At 50.2% G+C, this 24,097-nt stretch overlaps 1 protein-coding gene across 2 annotated transcripts in view; it reads right to left on the reverse strand.

The window, feature by feature from the left end:
* Nucleotides 1-9,342: 9,342 nt before the first annotated feature.
* The window catches only part of TOX2 (TOX high mobility group box family member 2), a 144,648-nt gene continuing 129,893 nt past the window's right edge, over nt 9,343-24,097 (reverse strand). For both annotated transcript variants that reach the window (XM_047771053.1, XM_047771054.1), the window contains exons 4-9: nt 16,832-17,071; nt 13,605-13,832; nt 13,063-13,143; nt 11,876-12,271; nt 11,081-11,208; nt 9,343-10,277 (exon numbers count right to left, since the gene is read on the reverse strand). In XM_047771053.1, the coding sequence (XP_047627009.1) occupies nt 10,241-10,277; nt 11,081-11,208; nt 11,876-12,271; nt 13,063-13,143; nt 13,605-13,832; nt 16,832-17,071 (1,110 nt within the window). In that variant the 3' untranslated portion in view covers nt 9,343-10,240. The remainder of the gene's footprint in view (nt 10,278-11,080; nt 11,209-11,875; nt 12,272-13,062; nt 13,144-13,604; nt 13,833-16,831; nt 17,072-24,097) is intronic.

The following is a 24,097-nucleotide window of genomic DNA, read 5'->3' on the forward strand; positions in this document are numbered from 1 at the left end:
GAGGGTGAACTTGGCTGGCAAATTTGTTGGGTTCAGGCCAGCCTGGTGTTTTAAAATACGTTGAATTTGAAGTTCCCGTCATGGCTCAGTGGTTAACGAATGCGACTAGGAACCACGAGGTTGCAGGTTCGATCCCTGGCCTTGCTCAGTGGGTTAAGGATCCGGCGTGGCCGTGAGCTGTGGTGTAGGTTGCAGACGAGGCTTGGATCCCACATTGCTGTGGCTGTGGTGTAGGCCGTTGGCTACAGCTCCGATTGGACCCCTAGCCTGGGAACCTCCACATGCCATGGGAGCGGCCCTAGAAAAGGAAAAAAGACAAAAAAAAAGTTGAATTTAAATGTTTTTAGGCAGGGCAGTCAGCCTACACTTAGCCACAGAACTCACCACGCCCTGTCATCTCTTTCCCTGGTGTATCTTACCTGCCCAGCTCCGACATCATTTGAAAGCGCAACTTGATGTATGCCAATAACAATTTTTGACTCCATTTACACTAATAACATTTTGTGGAGTGGGAAAAAAAAGCACTGGGGGAAGCTTGGAGGTTCAGGAAGGCAGTCAGGAGAGGTGACAAATAACGGTTGTGGCCCAATGTCATTCCAGAGACAGAAGAGGCAGTCCTGTCTTTCAGTGCTGTCCCCTGACGGGTCAGTAAACATTCTTTAAGGAATTGCAGGGTGTGTGGCTCCACATCAGATGTGTGAGTTTCCTGGGACAGATGATGGTGAGCTGGAGGTGGTCGTGACACCTCTTCACAGTGTCTCATTCTGCCAGACACAAATGGGTAACACAGGGACGTTCACTTCCTCCTTGACCCTTCACCCCCTGCCCCGATCCCGTGGAGTGGCTCTGACAATTTAATGAGATAGAATAATATTGAGGAAGGGTAAGCAAAGTTGGAGACATATGAGCCCTAGCCCCACCCCTTTTTTCCCCACAAAATAGGTGAAAAGGAGTTCCCATCGTGGCTCAGTGGGTAACGAACCCAACTAGTATCCATGAGGACGCAGGTTCGATCCCTGGCCTTGCTCAGTGGGTTAAGGATCCAGCATTTCTGTGAGCTGCAGTGTAGGTGGCAGACTCGGCTCGGATCCCGCGTTGCTGTGGCTGTGGTGTAGGCCGGCAACTGTAGCTCTGATTAGACCCCTAGCCTGGGAACCTCCATATGCTGTGGGTGCGCCCCTAAAAATTAAAAAAAAAAAAAAAAAGGATGTGTGCCCCACACCCACATTCCCACCAGCTACAGCAGCAGCAGCAGGGGACTGAGCAGGCCGGCCCTGAGATTTGAGGCCCCCGCCCAGAGCCCATCACCCTTGTCTTCCCACCTCTGACACGCAGCCGGCAGCGGAGGGGCACAGGCCACCTAATTCAAACGTCCAGTTCCGCCCACCTCCCTCCTTCTCCTGGGGGTAGGAGCACAACCGCCGGGAGAACTGGTCACCAGCACCGGCAGGCCCTGGAAGAGGGAATACAGCGCAGAAAGGCGGCGGCTCCAGTAGGCGTGGCTTCTTGGCCCCACGGACCTATCATCCCGGAGGAGGGCGTGGCCAGAGCGGGAGCCTCAAAAGACCAGGCCTGCGCAGAGCCCATCTCCCCACCTAAAGCAGCGCCTGTCTGAGGCCATGGGAAGACCAGCCCAAGCTTCCAATACTTTGGTGGTTTCTTTTCATTTTGGGGCCGCACCCATGTCATGTGGAAGTTCCAGGCTGGAGGCTGAATCGGAGCTATAGCTGCCAGCCTACACCACAGCCACAGCAACACCAGACCCGAGCCGCATCTACGACTCACACTACAGCTCATGGCAACACCGGATCCTTAACCCACTGAGCGAGGCCAGGATGGGAACCTACCTCCTCATGGATACTAGTCGGGTTCTTTACCCGCTGAGCTACGATAGGAACTCCCACACTGGTGGTTCTTAACTGGGGCAGTTTGGTCTCCCAGGGGTCACTGGCTGTGCCCGGGCGACTTTTTGGTGGTCACATGGCAGGGGAGAGGGGTTCTCCTGGCATCTAGTGGGAACAGGACAGCAATGCTGCCAAACATGCTCTGTGAGGCACAGGGTAGTGCCCCCCGCCTCCCAGCAAAGAATTGCCGGGCCCCAAATGTCCACAGTGACAGGGTGGGGAAATTCTAACATACCACTGTGAGTATGGAGGCCAAAGGACTTGTGGTCCAGACCCTGGCTCTGCCCACTGACTTATTGTTATTATTGTTATTTTGCTTTTTTGGGCCGTGCTAACGGCATATGGAGGTTCTCAGGCTCGGGGTCGAATCGGAGCTGCAGCTGCTGGCCTACACCTCAGATCTGAGCCACGTCTGCAACCTACAGCACAGATCACAGCAACACCAGATCTTTAACCCACTGAGTGAGGCCAGGGATCGAACCTACTTCCTCATGGACACTAGTCGAATTCTTAACCTGCTGAGCCATGGCGGGAACTCCTGCCATTGACTTATTCTGGGATCAATTGCTTCATCTCTCTGTGCCTCTGTTTTCTCATTTGTAAAACGGGCTCCGTGGCAGCTATGTTACAGGCTTGTGTGAGAAATAAAACAGACTTTATATGTAAAATGCCTGGCACAGAGTAGGTCTTCAAAAAGTATCGTAAATATTCCTTAGGTGGGGGGAAGTGAATAAATAATATTTATAATAGATAAATAAAGAAATAGCAGTTGGAGTTCCCATCATGGCTCAGCAGTTAATGAACCCAACTAGGATCCTTGAGGACGTTGGTTCGATCTCTGGCCTCGCTCAGGGGGTTAAGAATCCGGTGTTGCCATGAGCTGTGGTGTAGGTCGCAGATGTGGCTTGGATCTGGTGTTGCTGTGGCGTAGCCTGGCAGCTGTAGCTCCAATTCCACCCTTAGCCTGGGAATCTTCATATGCCTCGAGTGCAGCCCTAAAATAGGAAAAAAAAAAAAAAAAAAAAGCAGAGTACCCATATTTATTTGTTAAGTAACAAAAGAAATACTACAAGAATTGCGGGTCTGGAGGCAAGGTGGTGGGAGTCAGGGGCTGGAAGGCGTGGAGAATAGTGTTGTGAGAAGCAGCTTAGCACAGTTTGACTTTTCAAGCTCCCTCCGTGTATTACTGGTTTCAAAGTTGAGGTCAAGGACCTTGGATTTTAACATTCTTCCTCCTGTGCACATGCTAATTGCTGTGAGAAGACGGCACGAAATTCCCATCGGCGTCCCGCAGGCATCTTTTCAGGATGCCAAGCCCTGCTTGGTCCTGCAGGGTCCAGTCACCACGAGGTCCTGCCCCCTTTTCTTGCCCCTCGAGAGCCCTTCCTAATTCTGAAGGCAGATCCATCAGTCAGGCTGCTGTGACAAGAACCACGGACTGGGGGCCTTCAACCACAGAAATGGATTTTCCCTCGATTCTGGAGGCTGGATGTCCAAGACCAAGGTTGCCGCCAGTGTCGGATGAGAGCTCTTTCTTGTGGGTCTGGATGGCTGCCTTCTCACTGTGATCTCACAGGACAGAGAGAGGGAGGGAGGGAGGGAAGGAGGGAAGGAGAGAGAGAGAGAGAGAAGAATGTCCTTTCTGCCTTCGCACAAGAGCACCAACCCCATCCTAGGGGCTCCATCCCACGACCTCACATAAACCCAGTCACCTCCAAGTACCCTCCCTTTGGGGGTTAGGCTACAACATATGTACTTTGAGGGGACACAATAAGCCCGTACCCAAGAATGACAGCCAAGTCACGGCTGGCCTCCGTGGCCACGTCTCCCTTGACTGGAATGTCCTCAAAGTCATTTCTCTTACTGCTTCCAGGCTGCAGTTTAGAAAGCCCTTTCCTGCCCAGTCCTCTATCTGATTCCCTTGCCATCTCTCAAAGTCAGTATTCATCCCAGGGTACATGGGGGGGCCTGGCTAGTGTACAGCGGGAGAGAGACGGGGGCTGAGGCCCCTTACCCTGTGCTGTGTCCCACTGCACCTCAAGTCCCTGTCCAGTTTCTGGGGATGCGGTGCATCAGAGCCATCCAAATCCTTCTCCTCCACTGTCACCACCCTGTCCTGTGCCACCTCCTTCCCTCGCCTGGATGACAGCACAGCCCCCTGAAGCGTCTCCCTGCTCCCACGCTCCCTCCGCTACCATCCACTCCCCTTGCAAAAAAGGCTGTTTGGATCCCATCCTTCCTTCACTGGAATGACTTCACTGGACAATGAAGTCCAAACTCTCTATCACGGCCTAGAAATCCCACTCTGGCCACTGGCAGCATCTTCAAACCCACCTCCTGCCCTACTCACCTTTGATCATCCCCCAGCCTCTCTGGTTTCCTTGCTGTTCCAGAGCAAGCCAGCTGCTTCCTGCCCGGGGGCCTCTCCAGGAGCCTTTTCTTCTCTGGGTAACTGTCGTCTCAGACATCGTCACTGCTGGTTCGTTTACCTCCTTAGGGCTCTGCTCTGCGCCCTGCGTGCCCTTTCTGAAGTGGCCCCAAGCTCCCTCCAGCCGTTCCTCTCGTGTCACCCTATGGGGTTGTCTTCTGAGTGTTTGTCACCATCTCAAACCATCCTTCTTACTCATCCGTTGTTTGTGTAAAAATATATCGACTGGAACCATTCCTGTGGGCCAGTGCAGGTGACCAGCACTGCCTCCGAAGTGTCCATGTGGGAGAAATTGATTCGCAGTTGGGGACAAGCAGCATCACTACCTGCGACACACTCATACCCAGAGCTCCCTCCTCCCCAAGCCAGCATCCTGGCACCATCCACACTGTATCCCATGGGAGGGGACAGCTGGCGTGGCAGAGGCACCAGGCTCATCTCCTCAAAAGCCCTCCTTCACCTGCTTCTCCCAGTCTTACACAGGACCACCTCTATTCTTGCACCTCGTCTTGCTCGGAGGGACTATTTTGGGGCCCCTCTAAGCATCCTTAGCATTTGATGTCTTACTTGTGCTGGTGGCTGTCCTTGTTTAATGCTTTATTTCTCCAAGAGGGCAAGGACCTGACTGTCTTATTTCTCACTGTGTTGCAGCACTGCACACAATGCCTGGCACTTAACAGGCATTCGTTAGATATTTGTTGAATGAATGTCAATTCACTTGCTTTGTTTGTGTGTCTGTGTGTGGTTTGTTTTTTGTGTGTGTGTTTTGGTTTGGGGTTTTTTGTTTGTTTCTTTGTTTGTTTTTTTCGGGCCATACCTACAGCATATGGAAGTTCCCAGGCTAGGGGTTGAATCAGAGCATCAGCTGCAGGTCTACACCACAGCCACAGCCATGCCAGATCTGAACCGGGTCTGTCTACCCCACAGGTCACAGCAACGCCCGATCCTTAACCCGCTGAGCGAGGCCAGGGATTGAACCTGCATCCTTCTGGATGCTAGTGGGGTTCGTTTCTGCTGAGCCACCACAGGAGCTCCCTAACTTGCATTGTATTTAATAGGAACCTCTGGAGGGCAGCCTTCCTCCATGCAAAGCCTAGCTCTAAGAGCAGAAGGTCAGGTATGGACAAGGTCAGATGGGCCGGTGGGTGGCAGGTGGATGTGCCTTCTTGGCCTCAGTTACACCTGCCTGTGGGGTGAAACTGAGGCCAGAAGGGCTATGGCATGCGGTGATGAGGGAGGGCTCCGGGCACCCCTTGCCTGGGAGACTATGGCTCTGAGTCTGAGCTTGAGTAAGTTCCTTCTCCATGTGACTTGGGGTGAGTAACGGTCTCTGAGTTGCTGTGGATAATAAGGAGTTAATACATGTGATGTCTTTGGAGAGCATGATTATTGCTGTTATTCCATCTCCATATGGGAAGGAAAGTTTCCTGTGTTAGGACCAGCCACGACCTGCTGGGATGTAGGCTTGGGCATTGTGGGTGTGTGGTCTGTGATGTGGTCGGCCTGTGAGCCCAGGTGCTGTGCACGTGTGAGATGTTGAGTGTGTGTGTGCCGTACATGTGTGCACATATCTGTTTGTCTTCTGGGTGCTGAGCCCATGTTGTATCCTCCGCCCCCACACTCCAGCTCCACACGTGTCTACGCTGATCTGGTGGTCCGCAAGCACACCACACACATGCACACACATGCGTGCATGCATGCGTGCACAAGACATGCAAATACACACGTGCATACCCCCCCCCACCCCATGAAACACATGGCACCATTTCCCACTCCTACCTTCACAATATACCCCCCCACATACAAAATACCAATGCACTCAGCACCCTCCACCACCCCCACTATGCCGATGAGGGTCAGGGCTGGCCCAGACCCCAGGAGGAGGATGCAGAGGTCAAGGGTTTAGCAATAAGCGCCAGGTGTGATAGCCACCCCTGTTCCTGACTCAAAGAGATCCCTGTGCAACTGTGCAGACTCAGCCCCCCAGCTTCTTCCAGAGAACTCCTTTTTTTTTGTCTTTGCTTAGTTGGCTAATTTTTTTTTAATGGAAGTATAGTTGATTTACCATATTGTATTAGTTTCAGGTATCGAGCAAAGTGATTCTGTTACATACACATACATACACGCATATCTGTATTCTTTTTAATAATTCTTTTCCCTTATAAGTTATTGCAAGATATTGAATATTGTTCCCTGTTCTATACAGCAAATCTTTATTTTATATATGTAGGGATTCCCCTTTGGAGAATCACAACCACAGAGTCAACCACTGGGGTCTGGGGTCAGGAAAGTGTGGCATTCTGGAACCACAGGCTTGTTCTCTGCTCTGGCTCAGTCCTCTGGCTCAGTCCTGGTCACTGGACAGATGTCACCTCGTCCAGGAAGCCTTGGCAGACCCCAGCTGGACTGGACACCCCTCTTCTGCATTCTCCTGGCTCCCTTCTTTTGGCACTGATCACATGATATTGATTTTATATTTTTATGATTGATGAGATAAAAGTATAATCTTGTGATTAATTAAATATGATTGTTTTCCTCCTCTGCCTCCCCAGCTCGGCTTAAGCTCCTAGGCCAGCAGAATCTGGGTTCGATTCCACTTGGCCTCCCCGATGCTCTGCTGAAGGCCTAGCAGTCACTGCTCGGCTGTTTGTATCCCAGCTGAATGAGTAAATTGAATTTTAGCATCCTGGACTCTGAAAATTAACTGGAAGGCCCGTCCGTGCCATGGAGCCCATATCCAGTCGAATGTGGAAATCTGTACATAGCCCTTGAGGGATTTCCCCTGGGCATTCTTAGGACCAGCCACACCTTCCTTCTGGGGTTGCGGGGGGCTGGGTCTTTGCCCCGGCTGACCCCCCTGCTAGGAGTCCAAAGTGTCTGGGTGGGGGGAGCTGTGAGGTGGAGGTGGCTGAAGCAGGGGCTTGGCACTGGGAAGGACAAGCGGTTCGGGTCCCTGGGCCAGCTCCATGAATGGTGGGGGCAGGGTGGGAGCTCTCAGCAGGAGCTCAGGATCCTCACGATGCCAGGGGTGTTGCATTATGGACCAGGCAATAAAATGTGACCTCGAGGTATGGCAGGCCCAGGCCACAGACTGGCCTTGGCAGATGGGGGATGTCATGGCTACCGTGGTACCCGGTCTACTCCAAGGCTGTGGAGCTCGGGAGAGGGGGCAGCTTTGGGAGCACAGGAGCAAGTGGGGGCATCTGTGGCAGAGGCCTGGGTGCTTTTTCAGCACGTGTGGCATGAGGCTCCCCCAGGCTCCATGGACTGGACCAACATCCTCAGAAGAGGAAGGATGCGGCAGACACTGCTTCCCGGGTACCATGGAGTTGGCTGCTCCACTATTGGGTCATTAACTGAGGGCAGCTCTGGGGGGATGGGGCACCCCTCCGTGGTCCAGGACAATGATTGGGACAAAGAGGGCAGCTGTGAACAGGGAGCAGCCAATGCTCAGGAGCTGGGGGTGGGCAGTGGCCCAGAGGGGATCTGGGCGGGGCATCAACAGCAAGAATAGTTGGCATCTTTGACTCCAGAGCCCTGAAATCAGCCTTCTTTTACCTTCCACCGACCACAACTCCCTTCCCACTCTCTGGAACCAGAGGATGCACCCACTTGGCCACCCCCTGCTATCTGTAGGCGGGGTGTTCAGACTCTTGCTGGGGTGCCTCTGAGTGTTCCTTGCAGCTGAGAGAGAGGCATGGGGTTGTCCCCAAAGGAATCCTGAGCTCTGGGGCAGCCATGAGGGGCAGGTGGGAGGAGTGTCCGCCTCGGGAGCAAGAACCCGATGGCCTTGCACACTTATTATTTGGGGCCGTCTGCGTGGATCCCAACGACAGTTCTCTCCAAGGTCGAAGCAAGAGTCGGATATTAAACTAAGTCATCAGCGTATTACTGACAAGCTCCAGATAGGAAATCGTAACCCCATGAAATATTTATGCTTCACATTGCAATGATGCTGCTGACATGACAGCACGTTGTTTTCGTTTGTTTGGCTGGTTTTTCTTTTTTCTTTTTTTTTTCTTTTTCCAGTGTGGATTATCACATGCCCTCCAGTAAGGAAACGGTTCACAGAGAAGCTGGGAGTTGTTACCTGGGCGAAGCAGGGGGACATGATTGGAGAATGAGGGGCCAGCCACGTGGATCCTCCTCTGTCCAGGTCACGGGCCTGACTCGTGCTGGCACCTACCTCCCCCACATCTAAGTAGTGGTATCATGGGGCCTAAGGGCTGCAGTCTCCCCAGAGCTACACCAGGCGGCTGTCATTTGTCCCAGGAACAGCTAAAAGAGTTACATAGTTACTACTTTTTCTTTGGAGCTATCACTCCCTAAGATCTGTGGGGAAACCCATTTAAGAGCCCCTTGTCTGGAATTTCCGCTGTGACACAATGGGATCGGAGGCATCTCTGGAGCGCTGAGACGCAGGTTCGATGCCCTGCCTGGCACAATGGGTTAAGGGTCCGGTGTTGCAGCGGCGGATCTGATCCCTGGCCCAGGAACTCCGTATGCTGAAGGCTGGCTGAAAAGGGGGGGGGGGGAAGAAAAAAAGAGTCCCTTGTTTGGGATGTTTCCTACACGTGGGTTTGGAGGAGACCCTTCTGCCCCCTGCCCGGGCTCCTGCTGCCCTGAACCCATTTCTCACCTTCACCAGATTGAGTGCCTCTAGAGGACAGAGCCCCATCGGTGGCAAGGGTATGGCCAGGAGGGGCTCACTGTGGTCACCTGCCCATGAGGGCCCCCTGCGTGGCCAGAACTCTGTGCCAGAGCCCCTCCAAATCATTGCAAGAACCCTATGTGTTTGCACCTTTGTTACCCCACTTCTGCAGGTGGCAAGACGGAGGCCAGCAAGGCTCTGTCACCCACACAGACCCTCAGGGGTGGGGAAATGGTGGATGGCAATCTGCCCTCTCTCTGACTGACACCAGGGGCCCTGTCCTGGTGAAGCCACCACCAAAGGCCTTTCCAGAAGGTCTGGCCCTGGCTTACCGAGTGCAAGAAGAGAGAGGCAAAAGGTTTCCAACTTTTGAGGAGTTTTATTATAAAGAAATTTGAGAGAAGCACTGGGCACCAAGACAGATATTTGCAGGGTCAGAAAACAGCTGCAAACATGAAGAACCCAAACCAAACCCCCAAACCACGCACGCTTTATGATCCACTGCATCTTTGCTCTCAATCAGTCCTCATAAATAGACAAAAGTCATCACTGGCCATTTTAAATAGATGAAGGTATGATTTTAAAACATCTCTGGCTGTGGCTAGAAATTGTCTGGTTCCTGCTGTACAGAGGATGAAACGGTTTGGCGGTCTCTTTTGTGCACGTCTCCCTTAAGATAAAACTTAAAAAAAAAATGTGCTAAGGGGCATATAAAATGCTTTTTACCTTAAAGGAAACTACTCCCCACCCCCCACAAAATAATCTTACAGGTGTCTTCAGCACAGTTCTAAAACACTTAGTCAACTAGTACTTACACGGAGCCGACAGTTTATAAGTTTCATAATCTCTTGTTCACACTGTAAAACCAGATTTGCACGTCTGGGGCTGAGCTGGCCCCCGCCCCATGCATCTGGGGTGGCCTTCTGTTGGAGAGCAACCCGGGCAGGGGCAGCTCCCACGAGTGTGGGCCGGGGCCAGACGTCCAGATGTAGGGGACCGTGGCAGGACGAGGAGCAGGGTCCACAGTAACCCTGGAGCAAGCGGGTTGGGGGTGGAAGGTTCCTGCAGGTTCTTTGGGCTGGCTCTGCAGAGTCTGGTGGGAGGTCGAGGAAGAGACCCAGCCCTGGGCCGTTGGCGTGTCACTGCTCTCTCTTCGCCATCACCCTGCTTCCTGCCAAGGCCTCTCTTCTGCTGTCAGCCCTTCAGGCTCTGAGCAGTGCCCTTCCAGCAAGCCTCAGGGAGGAGAGGGAGGCAGGCTTAGGTGAGGTAGAGCGATTTATCCCTGGGGAGCAGGCTGGGGGAGCAAGATGGGGCTGTCAGAGCTGATGTGACCCCTGTCCCCACCCCATGAGCCCCCCACCCCTCTCCAGTCCTCAGAGGCCTGGACCCAGGGCCCCAACACATCAGGCTACCGGCTCCCACCAGCCCTTCACCCACACCCGGCATTCAACTGCCCCCTAAGAATCGGTGAGGGTCTATGCTGGTCCCTCGCTGACTGTCCACCAGGCAGAACCAAACACCCCTCCTGGGATCCTGGCGGGGGACCACCTGATCCTCAGCACTGAGGATGCAAAAATCTAGAACCCCAAGATGGGACCAAGTCTGTGCTTCCATTGTGCCCAGGACTCCCACGGGATCAGGCTGAGGCCACGCCCTCGCTAGGCTCCCTCCCTGCCCCAGCCTCCCCCGCATCGCCTCCTCCTCCATGTCCTTCCGGAACACAGACGCATCCTCAAGGGCACCCCATCCCTGCCTCGGGCTCTGCTTCTGGGGAAGCCGAGCAAAGACACAGGGCCGTCCATGAACTTCATATGGAAGCACTTGTGAAAACAAAACGGGACGGAAGAGAAAACAGCAAGAGTGAAGACAGGCCTGCCTTTCCCTGGTTTCCCTGGTGGGGCTGGCGCCAGACTGGCGGAATCCCCCTGGGACCGTGCTTTGCTCGGCATCCTCTCCTGAGGACCGTGCCCATGAGGCTCCCCCTGCTGGGATGACCGTGAACTGCAGTGTCCCCCGGCCTCTTCCCACCCCTTCCTCCCATCCCCACGCCGCCGCCGCCTGGGTTGGCGGGACCAGGGCCGGTGGGTGGGGGCCGACCTGCAGGTGCTGATGCCGCACTCCGCGCTGGGGTAGCTGCTGTCCCAGTCTCCGCTGCTCGTGGGGTTGGACGGGCCAGGGGAGCGGGATCCGGAACCGCTGGGGAACTCGGAGATGTGAGGAAAGTCCTGCCAGGAGGGAGGAGAAGGCGGTGAGCAAAGGCGGGGGAACAGGGTAGGGGGGGGGCCCGTCCCCGGCAGCAAGTAGGGGATGGGAGCCGGCGCAGACCCCCTTCCCCAGCTGGTGAGACATCTCCGCGCTGCCTCTCCAGCTGGAACACTTCTCGCCTTTCCCCCTGGGAAGGACCTTCTGAAAAACCCAACCCCTGACTTAGCTGCACTGGGGGTGAAGAACTTTCCTTTCCTGGACCTCAGTCTCCCACTCTGTGAAATGGAGCCCCTGGGCTGAGCGACCTCCTAGGGCCAAGCAAGCCTGTCATTAGCACAGAGGTAAGGTGCCAAGGCTGAGGTCACACAACCAGCGAGTGACAAGGCCAGTATTTGCTGTAATTTTTTTTTTTTTTTCTGTCTTTTTAGGGCCACACCCACAGCACATGGAAGTTCCCAGGCTAGGGGTCGAATCCGAGCTGCCGCTGCCGGCCTACACCACAGCCACAGCAACACGGGATCCTCAACCCACTGAGACTAGGGATCGAACCTGTGTCCTCGTGGACAGCAGTTGGGCTTGTTATCACTGAGCCACAACGGGAACTCCAGGGCCAGTATTTGGAATCCCAAGCTGCCTCCCCTTTCTACAAGGGTCCCCCCAGGGGCACATTTACTTGGCCCTGCTTACCTGTGGCCCTGGAGGTGAGGGGCTCATGGCCAGCTGCACCTGGAGTGCCATGGGAGCCGGCAGGACAGGAGGCTGGGGGGCTGGGGACATGCTGACAGGGGGGGTGAGGAGGGTGCCCTGGGCGTGGGGGGGCAGTGACAGCTGCTGGTGCAGGGGGGTGCTGAGAGGGAAGGAGGGGGGTGGCGGTGGGGATGCGCTGAGGCCTGGCAGCAGCGACTTAGAGCCCAGCGTCCGGGCGAGGCTGGCAGGCGAGGCCCCACTGCGGAAGGCCTGCAGGTCGGATGGCGTCAAGAAGGAAGCCAGGCCTGGCATGGCGTACATGGGCTGCTTGGGTGGGAGCATTTTGGCCGGTGGGTTCGCCTGAGTGCTCTTGGTCTCACCCTGGTCGGGGGAGCTCTGGAAGGAGACAGACACAGATCACTCTGGAGAAGGTGGGTGAGGCAGAGCTCGGGCCGTGGGACCACGTGGTTCCCCAAACCAGTGGCCTGGCTCCTGGCTGGCTCTTGGGCCCCTTGGAGGAGAGCTGTGGCCCCACTAGAGGAAATTCTGGTCCCAATACACTTGGCTCTGACCATCCCACCACCCTCTGCTTTAATCCCTGGGGGCTCCCCTGCCCATAGCAGAACCCATACTTCTCAGCCTGGCTCCAGAGGCCAGCATCGCCCAGCAGGACCAGGCTGTACTTATGCTTCTCCCCGGCCTCTTAGCCTCTGTATGTGCTATTCCCTCGACTTGGGACACCTTTTTTGCTCAGCCCTTTATGGCCTAACCCAGAAGCCGTGTCCTCCAGAGCAGCTTCCAGACAACTTCCCTGCCCCTCCTGGACCACACAACAACCACTGCCACGCCGAGCCTCCAGCAGTGCCGGCGTTGACAGAGGAGGCAGAGAGTGTGGTCCCGAGTCAAGGCCATGTTTGCAGACTGGCAAAACTGGGTTTGAATCCTAGGACAGCCACCTAACAAGCTGGATACTTTAGGGCAAGTTGCTTAACTCCTCTGTGTAGCAGGTTCTCACTAGAAGAAGGAAATGCAATGAGAGGCATGTGCACCCATCACGAGCCCGGCACTCAGGAGAGGAGACCACATTGGTCTGATCCTTCCAAGCCCTGCGGTGTAGACTGTTCCCATGTTCCCTGGTGCCTACTCTGTCCCTCTAGGGCTGGGCCTTGGGATGCCAGGTGTGTTACCTTGGAGACAAGGCTGGCCCTGTAGGCTGCCAGCGCCTTCAGATATTCCTTCTTCGCTGCTTCGGTCTTCCTCTTGTAGGCCTGAAAGAGCCAAGAGGGGGACAACGTCGGGGAGAGGGCAGGTGAGCCTGAGCCTGCCCAGCTGGTAGCTGGCACTTATCCAGGAGCTGGTTCTGTTTCAATCCCCCCCCGGAGGCCCTTGAGAGGAGGCCACAGGCACAGGGTCCGTGGAGAGGAAAGCTCTGGCTAGACCCCAGGCTTTTAGAGGTGGATGTGCAAGCTGGACGGAGATGCTTTGTTCTCATTTTCCAGATGAGGCAGGAGAGGTTCAGTTTCCTCTCTGCCGAACCAGGGCGCTAGTGAAGGCAGCCGGCAAACAGCTGAATTAGAAGGGACCCACCTCCCCAGCTTAGAGATGGGCAAACAGAGCCCAGTAAAGACCCACTGCAGGCTCTCTGGTTCCAGAGGCTGGGCCTGGTTCCAGACCTCCCAAGTCTGACCTCAAAGCCTCAGGGGTGAGGGTGGGGTTGGGGGGGACTCACCTGCTTCTGCTCCTCTCCCAAGCTGTCCCACATGGAGGCCACGATTTTGGACACATCCCCGAAGGTCGCACTGGGGTTCTGTCCCTTGATGGCGGCCTGAGTGTCTCTGAAGAAGAGCGCATAGGCTGACACGGGTTTCTGGGGCTCATTGGGGTCCTTCTTCTTCTTCTTCTTTGGGTTCTTGGCCTTTTTGCCTGGGTCGGCTGAGGGTCTCTTCTCTCCCGACATCTGCCCGGGAGAGAGGAGTCAGAAAACCGGAGACACTCAAGATCTCCTGCCCAAAGGGACACAACCCAGCCTCGGGCAAGTCCTCAGCTTTTCCCTGCTTGCCCAGCCCTGCTCACACATGGGCAACACCAGGGCTTGAACGCACACACACACTCACACACACGCACGTACACACACGCACACATGCCTTGGGTATGAGCCCTAGAATTTTCATTTAACTCATCAATGAGAATCAGCATGAGGGTAAAGCTGATTCAAAGAAACACAAGAAAAGGAAACTGGTTGATGCCCTATAGATCAATAAAACTGTCACTTTGGGGGCTCTTAGTCTTTTCTCTTTTTTTGTCTTTTTAGGGCCGCACCCTTGGCAAATGGAAGTTCCCAGGCTAGGGGTCAAATCAGAGCTGTTGCTGCCAGCCTACACCACAGCCACAGCAACACTGGATCTGAGCCATGTCTGTGACCTACACCACACCCTCACAGCAACGCTGGATCCTTAACCCACTGAGCGAGGCCAGGGATCCAATCTATGTCCTCGTGGATACTAGTCAAGTTTGTTCACTGCTGAGCCATGACAGGAACTCCCTGTAAGTCTTTTCTACTGGACAGAAATTGTTTGCATGTCTACAGAGAAAAATAAACTTGCCTTGTAATCAGACAAAAATCATTTACTTCTTTATCACTCTGCACCCCAAGTGAATGTCTTCCTTTACAGCCTGTAACACTCCCTAATTGATAATGAAAGAGGAATCCAAACAAAGGTTCAGTCTCCCAGAAAATCAGGTTATTCCTGAGTGAGCCTGTTTGGCCATTGAAAGAAGGTGCAGTTATTGGTTTGGGGGGTTATTTCCAAGTTTGGAATATATATTTTTCTTAACAGCTCTCTCTCCTCTCGTGATCACAGATAATCCCCAAAGATTATCCTTGATGGCATAAGATGGGTCTCTTCCATCACATTTCAGCCGTGCGACTTGGGGCAAGGGGCTTCGTCCCCTGACTCCCTTTGAAGCTGGTGGATGGGAGGGAGGTTAACGTAACTGTCACCAGGTGGAGCCTCACCCTGGACCCTTGGCCTCTGCAGCAGTCACACTCCAGGACCACCACACTGTGGGCACCTCCCTTAGGGCTCCCAGGATGTGGGGGGTGGGGGGGGGGAGTGCGAATGCTCCCCACAGACTTGGACTCTTAGGACATTTTGGGACCAAGTATTTTGTCAAAGGCCCTGGATCCTGCCATGAAGACTGTGGCTCTACGAACCAAGACAATGAAGGTGACGTCACCAATTGACAAGGGAGCCGTGGGTCAGCGAGGAGCAGCCTGTGGCCACATTGGTTCTGCTGAGGTTCTCTGCAGCTGCCCACCTCTCCAAGCCTCAGCTCTGTCAGCACCGGGGCCAGGCTCCCACAGGACGGGGAGGCGGATCTACCAGGTAAGTGATGCAGAGCTGAGCAGGTGTGGCCCTGCAGGTGGTTAAGAGCACATAAGCTGGCGCCAGACCACCAACCACCTTGGTTTAAATCCTTGGTTTAAATCCTGTGACACTTGATAAGTTACTTAGCCTCTCTGTGCCTCAGTTTCCCCATCTGCCAATTGGAGATAATAACGGCACCAACCACATGGAATTGTGATGAGAAGCACAGGGATTAATACCTGTCCTGTCCTTAGAATGGTGTCTGGCCCATGGACGTGTTGTATTTACTTATTTATTTGGCCACCCCTGCAGATGTGCAAGTTCCCAGGCCAGGGATCGAACCTGCGTCACAGCAGTGACAATGTCAGATGCTTAACCTACTGTGCCACCAGGGAACTCCACCCATGGAAGTGTTTTAGAAGTACTTGTTAAATTAAAAATAAGCAAATAAATAAAACCCACCCTGGCCTGAACAACAATAGAGACCAGGTTATCCCAAGGGTGGAGCTGGACCAGGATCCAGAGGCACCTACCCCAGCCAGGTGGTCAGGGTTCCTGCTAGATGACATGGGCGCTATGGTCACCGCCCCAGGGCTTTGCAGGACCACCACATAGAGAAAGGGGTGAGAGGCCGTTGTGAAGAAGAAAGGGGGGCAGGAGTTGTGGCATCGAGTCTTGATTCTGCCAGCACCTCACAGGGAGACTCTGGCCAAGCACATCCATCCCTGGCCTGTCTGGGCACCCACAGTACTGTGGTGCTGGAGTCTGACTGCTCCAGACCTCTTCTAGGCCTCTGCTTTCTGCCCCCATAAAACAAGATGCTCTCCAACAGGGAGGGAGATTTGGAGTCAGTGCAAAGAAAGGACTGGAGCCTGGACAGGTGGTGAGTCCTCACTGCTGACATGTTCTTGTATTTTTTTTTTTTAGGGTTGCACTTGTAGTATAGTGCAACCTATACTATGTTCCCAGGCTGGGTGGAATTGGAGCTGCAGTTGCTGGCTTACACCGCAGCCACAGCAATGCTGGATCCGAGTTACATCTGCGACCTACACTGCAGTGCCCGGCAATGCTGGATCCTTAACCCACCGAGCGAGGCCAGGGATCAAACCCACATCCTCATGGTTACTAGTCCAGTTTGTTACCGCGGAGCCACAATGGGAACTCCCTGCTGACGTGTTCTTGAAGAGGCAGGGCCACCTCCGGTTCCAGGGGCGCAGCGAGGGGCCACGTCCCCGGGGGTGGGTGGGGGGTGTCATTTTTAGTGTTCTATCCCACAGTCAGTGCTGCCTAGAGGTGCCCTCTGCTGGACCACACATCTTTGGGGTCCTCCTCAAAGGCCAAAGTGGCCATAAGATGTGGGCAGAGGATCTTGCCAATGCCATCAACACCGCTGAAGTGACCCACTGGCCATCCAGGAATAAGACTTCGTCATGTTTTTCCAGAACTTTCCTCTTCCTTGTTTTCCAGCAAAGGGTACCGTTTAGACTCTTCCAGTCTTTTCTAGAGGTAGGTGATGCCCACTTCCAAGCAGGGCCTGTCTCCTTGCTCAGAGGGCATCTTAAGCCTTTGCATCTCCACCCCTACCTACCTTGAAATGTGCCTCTGACTCCTCCTCCTGAGTTGAACTGGAGGGAGAGGGGGTGGCCGACTTGCTCCCTGGGGGTGATGGGGAGCTGTGGGTGATGCCGCTCCGGATGCCCATCTGAGAGATGAGCTGGGACTGGCTGAGGGCGCTCATGTGGCTGGCCAGCATCGCCGGGCGGCCCAGCAGGGACCCCGGTCGGCCGGAGTCATAGGCAGCAACCTCCGAGTGGACCATCTCCTGGATCTGAGAGGAGAGGGCAGTCCGAGTTAGGAGGGCATCACATCTGCATCCCCAGACTCAGAGGGGGCTTCCTCGTGGAGCTGGGGCGTCCTCACGGATCCCGGACAGGTGTGTCCATTCATTGTTGTTTGTTTAATGGCCACACCTGAGGCATATGAAGTTCCCGGGCCGGGGACTGAATCCGAACTGTGCTGTGACCTGCGCTGCCGCTGAGGCAACACTGGATCCTTTAACCCACTGCACCAGGCTGGGGATCAAACCTGTGACTCGGCAGCAGGAGTCTTAACCCACTGCACCACAGTGGGAACTGCGCGAGTGTTCATTCTATTATGCCTCTTGCACCTCTGTGGGTGCCCACGACACCCTAATATTTGTAGGTGGTATTCCCTCTGGACAGTCAGCATCACAGCCCTTGCTAGAGAGCTCGATCCAGATGGGAGTGGACCATTTTATGATACTGGGCCTTCTCTCCTGGAACACGCTTTATACAGCTTTGCATTTAGCCACTGTACGGCATGACAGCACAGATGCTGGAAGCCAAATGCATTTCGAATCCTGGCTCTGTTGCTTCTATGCTGTGTGACTTAGGCCAAGATACTTAACCTCTCGGTGCCTCCGTTTCTTCATCTGGAAAATCTGCATAGTGATTAAATCCCTCTTCCAGGGTTGTTAAGGATTAAATGTGCACATAGTAAGCCTTATGTTGTACCAGGGTTTGTTAAATAGAGAGAATCAGTGAACCTCTCAAGTTTGCACTTTTCCCCCCTGTTGGTTAGTAGTTTTCTAATTATCTATTCCCCATGGTCTTCTAACTGGTTATTTTTGGAATATAAAGAAAGCTACTGATTTTTATATACAGGCATTTCTTACACTAAACACATTCAGAATAGTGTGTACTTTTCACCTAAAAATTACACTTACACACACGCACACACTGTTCAGTGAGGCATACCAACTTGCATGCTCTTATAAGTGCTTATAAAATTTCTCTGCATTTGTGGTTAAATTCAAATCTAATCCGGTATTTGTTTCTTCCTTTCTCTTTTTCTTCTTTAGGGAAGCTCATCAGTTTTCTATTTTGTTTTGTGGTATTTTTTTTTTTTCTCCTCAGAAGAATCCAATCTCACATTTGTGTGTCACGTCTATTTCTCTGTTTCCAATTCTTTAAAATCTAATTTTATTAATCTCTTCCTCTGATTTTTATGGATTTATTACTGTTGCTTCTTCCTCAAATTTAAGTTGCATTTTTAATTCACTATTTTCATTCTCCATGTTCAGAAACAGGTTTCACGCTGTGAATTTTCCTCTGAGCATGGCTTTAACATTCCTTAGATTTCATCATGTGATATTTTCATTGTTGTTATTTTTTATGTATTTATTTTTAAATTTCAGTTTTTAATCTCCTAATCCCATCAGTGTTTTTAAAAGTTTTGAAATTTCCAAGGGGTTAGTATTTTCTTTTGTTTCGTTTCCTTTTGCTACTAATTTCTAGTAACAAAAGTGATCACAAAGAATATAATCTGTACTATTTGCACTTTTGAAGATTTTTTTCAGGTTTCCTTTATGTCCCAAATATATTTACATTTCATATATATTTCACAGAATTTAAGGGCAAAGAGTGAGCTGTGTTTGCAGATTAATGCAATAGTGTAACATTTTCCGGTCCTATCAGTGATGATATTATTTTGCCTCCTTTGGCTTGTCTAAGTTGCCTACCTACGACTTTTCTGCTTCCATCAAAATTTCCTTTAATGCTTAAAGTTTTTGCTTTGGGAATTTAATGTTGGTTTTTACTGTAAAAAGAAAGCTGGTGGTCATATCTTTATTATGGATGGATCTTTAGTCTTATTATAAAGTGTCTCGTTTTGGGTCTCGTTTTTGCCTTGAATTCCGCGGAATCTGATATGAACACTGCTATCTTTGCCTGTCCATGTGCTTGTTTGAATTTGTCTGGCCTGCCTTCATTTCTGAGGAAATTTCTTTTTTACGTGTCTCACAGTTTCCATGTTTTAGGGTTATCTTTGTCAAATGTTGGTTTTTTGGTTATGGTCAGCTTTAGAAAAGAACCGAGTTTTTCTCTTTTTCTCTATGTCCCCAAAGAGTGTAAATAACAAAGAAATGATATTTTCTTTAGAGAACTGAAAGAGTTTAGACATGAAAACCATCTGAGGCCCAGGGCTTTTTTAAAGATTGATTTTCAGAATATTTTCCACAGCTCATAGTTCTCTTTTCGTTTCCATATTCTCTTGAGTTACTTTTGGCTTTATACATAAATAAATAAATAAACAGATGTATTCATACATTTAGAGAATTGTATACTTCATTCAGGTTTTAACACTAATAGCATATAACTGGGATAAATATTACCATATTTTTAACCGACTCTATGGTTTTAAGTCCCCATTCTCACTTGTAATATTGTGAGTGCATGTTGCTTTTTAAATTTTCCTTCTCAGAAGTTTAGATATTTTTAACTGTCCAAAAGAACCAGTTCTTATATTTAAACAAATTAATCTGACAACTTTCCTGATCATAATTAAATTTTGCTTTCCTCTCTAGTAATACTGATTTTGGCTTTTTACCTAGCTTTTCAAATTAACAAATTAATTTATTTTCACATAAAATTTTTTATTTTTATTTTTTTCCTTTTTATGGCTGCACCTGTGGCATATGGAAGGTCCTGGGCTAGGGGTCAAATCGGAGCTGCGGCTGCCGGCCTACGCCACAGCCACAGCAACGCAGGATCCAAGCTGCATCTGTAACCTACATCACAACCTATGGCAACACAGGATCCTTAACCCACTAAGCAAGGCCAGGGATCGAACCTGCATCCTCATGGATACTGTATCAGGTCCTTAACCCACTAAGCCACAGTGGGAACTCTGACATTGTCTTTTTTTTTTTTAATAATAGAAGTATCTAGGGCCAGAATTCAAATGGTGACATTTTTGCCATGTAGGAGATATTTCTGGCTTTTAACTGGGTGAGTGCTGGGGCCAGGGGAGGATGCTACTGGTATCTAGAGGGTAGAGGGGCCAGAGATGCTGCTAAACACCCTATAAAGCACAGAGTGCCCCCCAACAAGAATTATGTACCCCCAAAGTCAATAATGCTGGGGGTGAGAAGTCTGGCTCTGTTAACCGTGCTTTTTTCCCCCTGAGAAGCATTGTACCTGTGTCATATAAATGATTTAAAATATTCCACAACTGAAGATTTGATTTTCCTTTTTACCCTAAAGTTATTTGGAAAAGAGTCTTTATTTAATGTATCCTTTTGTGACTCTGGTCAGGGATCATGAATCCTAGAATTTTATTTTTTTGGTCCTGAAGTTTTCATTATGGCTTAAGATACTATCAATTTTTCTAAAACTTTCATGCGCCTTTGAAATAACGTTTACACTTTAAACTTTTCTCTAAGTGTCTATTCAATAAACTGTTTTGACTACTTCATCTGTGAGATCTCAAGAAAAACGAGTTCAATCCTCCCACTATTGTGTTCCCATCAGCTTTGTTATAGAATTTAAACAGGTTTTCTTCATATATATTGATGTGAAGTTATTCGTCCCCCAAAATGTCCCACAATGCTATATAGCTTCTCCTTGTTAATTAAAAAAAAGTATTTTTGCCTCAATTAATGTTTCTATCTTAAATCCTACCCTCTTTATTCTTCCACTGTTTTATTTTTGTCTTGCACCACTTGACGTGCAAATTCTGTAAATGGCCCATGTGGTAGATTTTGTTTCTGAGTTTTTAACATACTCTATTGTGAAATAAATACTTGGTTATTATATTAATCATAAAGTAAGCTGAGAAAGAGACTTGAACTGTTTTAAAGAGTAGATAGTTCGATTAAAAAATGGGCAAAGGACTTGACATTGAAGATATACAGACGGTCAACAGGTACAAGAAAAGGTGACCAGCATCACTGACCGCCAGGGAAATGTAAATCGAACCCACAGTGAGACACTGCCTCCCATCTCCTGTTTGGATGGCGATTATAAAAAAGATAAGAGATACGGGTCGGCAAGGGTGTGAGCAAAGGAACCTGGGAACCCTGTTAGTGGGGATGTGAACTGGGGCAGCCGCTGTGGAAAACAGTGTGGCAGGTCCTCAAAAACCAGAACTGTGTATGATCTAGCAATCCCCCGTCTGGGTAGATATCCGAAAGAAATGAAATCATGACCTCGAAGAGATTTTTGCATGGCCGTGTCACTGCAGCACCATTCACAAGAGCCAAGACCTGGAAATCACGTTACGTGCCCGTGAGCAGAGGCAGGGGGATAAAGAAAATGTGGTACATTCTGCAATGTTATTCAGCCAGAAAAAAGAAGGAAACCCCTGCCTTTTGAGACCTTGAGGGCATTATGCTGAGCAAGACAAGTGAGTCACAGAAAGACAAACACTTTATGTTCTCACTCATAGGTGGGATCTAAAAAAGCTGAAAATAGAGTCGAATGGGGGTTGCCAGGACCAGGGGGTGTGGGGTGAAGGAAACGGGTGAAGGTGATCAAAGGATACAAACTTCCAGCTATTTGATGAATAAATTCTGGGGACCTAATGTATAGCATAGTGACTCTTACGAATAATACTGTATTATATGGTTAAGGGAGTAGATCTTAAAAGTTATCACCACACACACACTTGTTGTGATAATCATGTCACAATATATACATGCATCAAATCATTACACTTTATATACGTTAAATGTCAATAACAGCTCCATAAAACTGGGAGAAATTTTAAACACTTAAAAAAAAAAAAGAGTACGTTTTAAAATCTATTCTTTAAACATCTCTTTTCTTTTTCAACATCAATATACTCCTCCTTCCATGAATCTTAAACAAGAATCTGACATTTCTTCGAGGGCAAAGTGGCTTTGAGGTTTTGTGTTGGGGCCTTGTTTTTTGTTTCTTTTTTTCTTCTTGGCTGCTCATTTTAGGGTTTTTCATCCAGATATTCCTGACTCAGGAATTTACTATATTACCAGTACTCGATAATGGCAGATGTTGAATTTTTGCAAGTCGGCTAAGTCTGAAATGCTTCCAAAGTTGTTTTAATTTGCACTGCCCTGTTTACTAGAGAGATCAAACCTCTTTGCATACATTTCCTGGCCTCTCAGGTTTCTGTTAATACCGCTGTCGGGAGTGTAAGCCAGTAAGAGAAACATTTTAGGAAGCAATGTGATCATATGCATCCCCTAACCCAGCAATTCTATACCAAGATGTTTACCGTAAAGAACTTGCCCACGTGCACAGGAAGACATACATACTGCAGGGAATTTTAAAGACTTTGAAATGGGCAAATGAGTGTCCTTTCAATGGCATCCTGGGTGTTGGCTGGCTGACCCTGGGTCATCTGCTTCTGTTAAAGGAATGTATACCTTTGTCTCTGACTAGGCTGTTTTACAACTCGGTCAACTGTGCAAAAATGATGTTAGTGCAACTTACTTTTTATCATTCAGTTTTAAAAACTTGTGGTAAAATACACAGAAGATTCACCATCGTAACCATTTTTTTTAAGGGCCACGCCCATGACATATGGAAGTTCCCAGGCTAGGGGTTGAATAGGAGCTACAGCTGTCGGACTACACTACAGCCACAGCAACGTGAGATCCACGCTGCATCTGCAACCTATATACCACAGCTCACGGCAATGCCGGATCCTTTACCCACTGAGCGAGCCAGGGATCGAACCTGCATACTAGGCAGGTTTGTTACTGCTGAGCCATGATGGGAGCTCCCCCATCTTAACTGTTTTTAAGTGTTATAGCTCAGTGGCATTAAGTACGTTCGCCTTGTTATGCCATCATCACCACCGTCCATCCCCAGAGCTCTTCCCTTCTTGCAAAACTGAGACTCTGTATCTATTCAATGATAACTTCCTATTCCTTCCTCCCTGAAGCCCCTGCAGCCACCACTTTACTACTAGGAGAATTCAGCTACTATTCTATGAATTTGACTAGTCTAGGTAGTGCCTGTCACTGGAATCATACTACGTGTCCTTTGGTGACTGCCTCATTTCACTTGGCATAATGACCTTAATGTTCATTCATGTTGAAGCATATATCAGACTTTCCCACCTTTTAAACCTAAATAAAATTCCATCATATGTGCATGATCGCATTTTGTTTATCCACTCATCCAGTGATGGACACTTGGGTTGCTCCCACAGGCTGGCTACTGTGGATAATGCTGCTACAAACGGGGATGTATGGACATCCCTTCAAGACCCTGCCATCAATTCTTTTGGGTACACACCCAGAAATACAATTGCTGGATCATATGGTAATTCAATTTTTAATTTTTGAGGAACTGCCACTGTATGACCCATAGGGGCTGTACCATGTTACATTCCCACCAAGAGTACTCAAGGGGTCTGGTTTCTCCATATCCTCGTTCACATCTCTCTCTCTGAAAGAAACCATCCTAATGGGCGTGAGGTGGAATGCAACTGATTTTTATCCATAAAAATGCAAATAAATGTTGTCTGGTAGAGATACCGATGGATCCCACTCCACAGAAAAGAAGAATCTGAACATTATATTCTCACTCTATAAACATCAACCAGTTCTGCGTTTATTAGAACATTTATTTCAGCATTCGTGGTTGCCTATATATGTATCTATTCATTATTAATTCCAGAAAAACTAGCAATAATCTAAATGTTTGCCAATTGGGAAATGACGAAAATCTGTGATCTATCCATCTAATGGGATTCTGTACAGAGTGAAAGTGAAGGATCTAGAGCCACGCCTACCCATGAGGATGAACACGAAACAGTGGGTGAAGAGTCCCAGAAGGATGCACACAGTATCATACCTCCATGGACAGAGTCAAAACATAAACCATCACTATGGGAGTTCCCGTTGTGGCGCACTAGAAACGAATCCGACTAGGAACCATGAGGTTGCGGGTTCGATCCCCGGCCTTGCTCAGTGGGTTGAGGATCTGGTGTTGCCGGGAGCTGTGGTGTAGGTCGCAGACGCGGCTTGGATCTGGTGATTGCTGTGGCTGTGGTGTAGGCCGGCAGC

Source organism: Phacochoerus africanus, chromosome 3 (assembly GCF_016906955.1).
Source record: "Phacochoerus africanus isolate WHEZ1 chromosome 3, ROS_Pafr_v1, whole genome shotgun sequence".
Classification (NCBI taxonomy): domain Eukaryota; kingdom Metazoa; phylum Chordata; class Mammalia; order Artiodactyla; family Suidae; genus Phacochoerus; species Phacochoerus africanus.